The sequence below is a fragment of the Bubalus bubalis genome, chromosome X, assembly GCF_019923935.1.
Source record: "Bubalus bubalis isolate 160015118507 breed Murrah chromosome X, NDDB_SH_1, whole genome shotgun sequence".
NCBI classification, from domain to species: domain Eukaryota; kingdom Metazoa; phylum Chordata; class Mammalia; order Artiodactyla; family Bovidae; genus Bubalus; species Bubalus bubalis.
Window position 1 is genome coordinate 119,085,592 of NC_059181.1, and position 6,418 is coordinate 119,092,009.

At 39.0% G+C, this 6,418-nt stretch overlaps 1 protein-coding gene across 1 annotated transcript; it reads left to right on the forward strand.

Moving 5' to 3' along the window:
• The first annotated feature begins 300 nt into the window (after positions 1-300).
• LOC102389221 (uncharacterized protein CXorf66 homolog) lies at positions 301-3,279 on the forward strand. The gene is made up of 3 exons (XM_006058642.3): positions 301-388; positions 1,070-1,226; positions 2,391-3,279. The coding sequence occupies exons 1-3, from the start codon at positions 301-303 to the stop codon at positions 3,277-3,279; spliced, it is 1,134 nt and encodes a 377-aa protein (XP_006058704.1).
• Positions 3,280-6,418: the final 3,139 nt, after the last annotated feature.

The following is a 6,418-nucleotide window of genomic DNA, read 5'->3' on the forward strand; positions in this document are numbered from 1 at the left end:
ATAAAGAAAAGTAGTTCTTCAGTATCTAGAGCTAACCCATTTTCTCTGCCTTCTGTGCTTAATAATGTCTCAAACTTTTTGATTCAAATTTGACAGAATATTTGATGTAATGGAGAAATAAGTGATTAAAAGTCTTTTCATAATATTTGTATACAGGAGCTCATGCCTCTCCATGGTGAGATTATGCTGTCAGGATATGACATAGAATGATTATGAAGTCATAGCCCCCTAAAACAAGCTGAGCCAGATTAAATTCAGTAGTTTCCTTGGCAAATGAAACCTATCAACAAGGTCCTGGACATGAATCTCTTAATTTATGTCCTCCTTTTATCAATTTGGACAAATAGTTGTTTAAATAGAAATGAAAGCAATGGCTCTGCTTCTGCAGGTATGTCCCTAACCTTAAAAGTGAGAAATTATGATCTATTATTTTAAATACATTCAAGTACTTAATTAGACAAGCTAGCTGTGTTTAAGAAATCTGCTGTTTCTTCTAGGTTACTATGAGTAGGTCTTCAAGAATTTCTAGGACAACATCTGAGAGATTTACTTTCGTGTAAAAATTCCAAACAACATAGAAACATAAAGAGTACAGCCATATTGTCCCTTTTCATTCCCCTTCCCCACCTAATCCACTAACCCCTGCCCCCACTCCCACAAGCAAATCTAGAAAATTCTATGTGAGTGAATCTAGCATGGCACCTAACACACACTACGTTTCAAGAAATTTTTTTTCTTGTACCATCCTCTTTCCCAACATACACATTCACACACACAACAACACTCAAGTGAATTCACACACTCAAAAACCTAGGTCATGAGTTGAACAAGCCACAATGTGGGGTAACCTAGGTAATTATACTGATTAGCCAGACATAGCTCCAAGATTTGGCTTCTAGACTGTGGCTGGCTGGGGACGTGACAGAGGGAGGAAAATGACAGTGGACACATCATGTTTAAAGAAATAAATGATGAGATTTGACTTTTACCTATAGTAACAAAACCCCATCAAAATGGAAGCAAACTTGGTTACGTAGCACATGTTCTGATGATACATTTTCTTTCACAGGATCTACACATGCTGAATCCAAGCAAGGCAGAATGCAGGGAATAAGGCAATATCTACTCATTGTCCTAACTGTTATACTCATCATCGGCTTTCTTATCAGGTGTTATTTCTTTATTCAGTATATCTGTGTGGGTGAGGAATCCCATAGAGCCACAATGTAAGTCTTACACCTCTGAATTAAAAATAAAAGGGGTGGGGTGAGGGGTGCACACTGGGTTCTTCACTATAACTCCCAAAGCAGCCACATAAGTCTTACACCTATGAATTAAAAATACAAGGGGCGGGAGTTGGTGGGAGGGGGGGATGTGTGCATGCATGCCTGTGCCTGCACACGTGCATGCAGGTACATGTAGACTGGTTCACTGTTGTTGTGGTTACTTAACATTAACTTTAGACTTCAAAAGAGCTACCAACATCTTGTGGGTTGGATATGTTCACTTAAATGAAGCTCTTAAATGATCTCAAGTACATTATCAACTTTAGCCAAAACTATCTCCTATTCAGGGTTCAGTTGAATCCCAGGCTGATGAATTCATTCTAAATTGAGTCTAGAAAAAGAGGGAATGGCTATCTAAATAAGACAGAATTAAAATCTTCTCAGGGGAGAGAGAAGGAGTTGGGTCTCTGCATTCCAAAGATGGTAACACATTTTGAATAATCTATCATTTTAAGATGTAATAAATGAAAATTTATTAATGGTGTTAAAGGACCCTAGTCCCTGCCTTTCATATAGGAGGATCAGGCTGGCTCTGACATACTGGGTCCCTAAAAATTTCCCAATCCAAGGACTGGTGACCAAATATACCACTGTTCTATTCCTTTGGTTTTAGAGTAATCTTGTGGGGATAAATAAGCATGGTTACAAAATTTAATGGTGCAAATATGATAGGAAAACAATCAATTTGGTCTAAAGACTTTTTTACGTGACAAGTTGTGACATTTGTGCCTCAGTTGCATATCAACTTGTGGCTTTTTTAGAAAAAGTTTAATTTCTGGAATAGATAAAATTCTTTCTCTCCCTCTCAACAGTAGATTTGAAACAAGTTTGTGTCATTCCATACATGACTATATGGTTATCTATTGTGGTTGAAACAACAAAATTAAGAAAAAGAAAAAGCATTCAACACAAGTTCAAATCTGTAACCTGAGTCATGGTTTTCACCACACTCCAATTCTTACTGTGTTCAATTTTCCTGCTAGAGCCAAAAAAAAAAAAAAAAACCCAGAAGTCTAAACTGACACAACAGTCCATGTTTTCCAGTGATAGCAGGAGTACTCTCCTGAATTAAATTGTCATACTCCAAATCTTCTGTATTTTCAGGGTCAAGCAAGAAGGCATCACCGAGGCATCATCCACATCATCTAAAATATCATTCACTGACTCCAAGTCACTGACTGCTGGTCCAGGCAATCCAGAAAAACAATCCGTGCTGTCTAGTATAGATAAATCATCTCGGCCCTCAAGTCGACAAAAAGCCTCTGTACCTTTAAGAGCAAAAAAGTTAGTCAGGCCCTCAAGTCAAAAAAACCCATCCAAGTCATCAACTCCCAAAAGAGAGTTAGGATCACTCCCCCAGAAAAAATTGCATAGAACACGAAGTCCAAAAAAGGCACATAGGCGGGCTCATGCCCATAAGCATATCAGGTCAAGTCAGGTCAGTCCATCCTATCCAAAGAAGGCCATCACGTCAACTTGGCCATCAAGTCTACAATGTCTGGTCAAGCCAACCAAAACTTCTCCACCCTATGCAAAGAGTCAAAGTGTCCCTGAGCAATCAAATGTAGTGAAACTGACCAAACTTCAGAGACGTCATAAACTAAAAAGTCCGTCTAGTGAAGATAGTGCAGAAATATTATCTAGGCCTCAACCAGTGAATTTTTGTCAGTGCTACAAGGAAATATGCCTTGTTTGCAGTGCTTCTTCTGAGCCATTCATCACTCATATTTCAGAAAGGAATATGAAGCATGTTCTAGTTCCAGATTTTTCACGTGAACTGAAGCACTGTTACAAGTCATTTCACAAGACAGAGCCCAAGGATAATGCACTGTATGGCAACATGAATGATAGCCATTTCACATGTAACAGTGATGATGAAAGTGACAAGGAGGCGACTATTATGTGCAATATAAAATGCAAGGAAGCCATCTATAAAACCTCCCAAAATAATTTAAGGCCTCAGGGGGAAAAAAAAAAAGGACCACCTATGTAGAAGAAGCAAACTTCTAACAACTATTATATTCTCACCATATTTAAGAACCTGGTAGAAGAAAACTCCACTTGGAGTTTTCACTATTGAGATTAGATCTATCCATCTCTAGGCAATTTACTTGAAAAATAGTAAATAAATGTGTGACATAACAACTGATTTTTTTGTAATTATTATTGCATTTTAGATATATAAATCTGTTTTGGAGGTATCTTAGATCTGCTTGGGAAAACTCCAGGAGATGGTGAGGGACAGGGAAGCCTGGTGTGCTGCAGTCCATGTGGTCACAAAGAGTTGGACAAGACTTAGTGACTGAACAACAACAACAACAGTGTAGATCTGGTCACTTGGATGGGCTTCCCAGCTGGTGCAGTGGTAAAGAATCTGCCTGCCAATGCCAGATACCTGAGTTCAATCCCTGGGTCAGGAAGATACTTTGGAGGAGGAAATAGCAATTCACTCCTGTATACTTGCCTGGGAAATTCCATGGACAGAGGAGCCTAAAGTGCTATAGTCCATGGAGTCAAAAAGAGTTGGACACAGGCACACAGTTGGATGGGAACCATAATCAAACACACACAAATATAGAAAGGTATTGCAAGATGGGTACCCTGGGCTCCTCTTTCCCTTGGATTAGCCCTCAATTGAAGTCTCAATCCAACTATTTTTTTTTAATTTTGACATAGTGTCCTCAGAATTTAAGACTGTCTTTCTATGGTGCCCAGTGCATGGCAGAAATGGCTCTGTGTACTTGGTTCTGGCTGCACTGTGAAAATTCCTGATAGTCATTTCCTTTTTAAAAAAGTATTTATTTGACCATGCCAGTTCTTATTTATGGCATGCTAAAGTCCAGAAGGAACTTTGTGAATCTAGTTGGGGAACTTGCTTTGACTCAGAACAAGAGTGCAATCAAGAAGTTACTTGAAGATTGACAGATTTCTAAAAATATTGTCTCAGCTAGAGACAGATGAGTAACCAGATAAATGAAAACTCTTGAGGGCAATGGCCTAGAACTGATCATGAAGCAGATCCCAAAATGACAGGCAATGTCTGAGAGACACTTGCAAGGATACAGATCAAAGATTGTGGGAGAGAGACAGGTCAATAACAGTTAATGCAAGTGAATGATGACTCCTCAAACCATAACCTGATTGTCATGGATGGGCCACGCTTAGTCAACATTCTTGCAGATGTAAACCGGGATTCAGAGAGACGGCAGGTTGACTAACTTGCAGCCTTCAAGATTATAGTTTGGCTAAGTGCTGATGATCTAATAAAAATAAATTCTTATGGTTTCTTTTTGTTAATATCATTTATTCCTATAACTTTAAAGTAATCAGGAAATTTATGGCTATTTTGGCTTCATAACAAATCTGAAAGAGGAGACAGGCATCATTTCCCACTGATAAAGGAAATCTGAATATTGGGACTCACAAAATGGAGGCAGCCGGAGTGGCCCACAAGCAAATTGAAACCCTTGTCAGCCCACACTCACAGGAAACACCTTACTGTCTAGGAAACCTAAAATACATTAATCACAATCATCCAATTCAACTTTTGCTAGCTTATCTTACCCTAGAAAATAGACCTACTAGCCTTATCAGGAAATCCTTGACTTCTTAGCCAATCATGCCTTATTTCTACATCGCCTCTCTTAATGCTCTGCAATACCCATTCTTGCTAAAATCCCTCTGTAAGAGTGTTCCACTGCTTGTGAGGCACTGGGCACCCCTAACCCATGGGTTGTTTTCCCTCAAATAAATGACACTGCATTAATTACTAAATTGTACTGTTTTTGTCATTTGACAGATTAACAATCTAAGGTCACAAAATGCTGAAATGACCTACCTACGTTTACATTTAAGCAGGAATTTGATGTGAGGGCCATCTGACTCCACAGCCAAGATTTGAATGATGATCAGTGCCACTGCCAAAGCATTTTTTATTTTAATGTTTTAACATTTTAAAATGTATTTATATATTTTATTTTATTTTTTACTTAAAACATTTTTTAATTTTTATATCTATTTTTTCTTGTATTTTGTGGGGGTTTTTCATGGCCACACCACACAATTTGTGGGATCTTAATTCCCCAAACAGGGAGCAAATCCTGTCCCACGAAAGTGAAAGAAATGAGGGTTAACCACTGGATTCTGGACCACCAGGGAATTCCCTATTTTTTGATTTTATAGCTTTGGGTCTTGGATGTATATAGGTCAGCATGAGGTCATTTTGTTTACAAAGGTAGATGAACAAATATTTGTTCTAGATTTGTGAAAAATGCCATTGGTACTTTGATAGGGATTGCATTGAATCTGTAGATTTCCCAGGAAGTGTGGTCATTTTAACAATAGTAATTCTTTAACTCCATGAGCACAGTATATCATTCCATCTGTTTGTGTCATCATCAGTTTCTTCAATCAATGTCCTATAGTTTTCCAAGTTCACTTCAGTTCAGTTCAGTAGCCCAGTCATGTCCGACTCTATATGACCCCATGGACTGCAGCACACCAGGCTTCCTTGTCTGTCACCAACTCCTGGAGCCTACTCAAACTCATGTCCATCACGTTGGTGATGCCATCCAACCATCTCATCCTCTGTCGTCCCCTTCTCCTCCCGCCTTCAATCTTTCCCAGCATCAGGGGCTTTTCCAATGAGTCAGTTCTTCCCATTAGGTGGCCAAAAGTATTAGAGCTTCAGCTTCATTATCAGCCCTTCTAATAAATATTCAGGGTTGATTTCCTTTAGGATTGACTGGTTTGATCTCCTTGCAGTCCAAGGGACTCTCAAGAGTCTTCTACAACACCACAGATGAAAAGCATCAATTCTTCAGCACTCAACTTTCTTTATGGTCCGACTCTCACATCAATACATGAGTACTGGAGAAACCTTAGCTTTGACCAGACGGACCTTTCTCAGCAATGTCTCTGCTTTTTAATATGCTGTCTAGGTTGGTCATAGCTTTTCTTCCAAGGAGCGAGAGTTTTGAATTTCATGACTGCAGTCATCTTTTGCAGTGATTTTGGAGTGCAAGAAAACAAAATCTGTCACTGTTTCCATTGTTTCCCCCTCTATTTGCCATGAAGTGATGGGACCGGAAAAGACCCTGATGCTGGCAAAGATTGAAGGCAGGAGAAGGGAA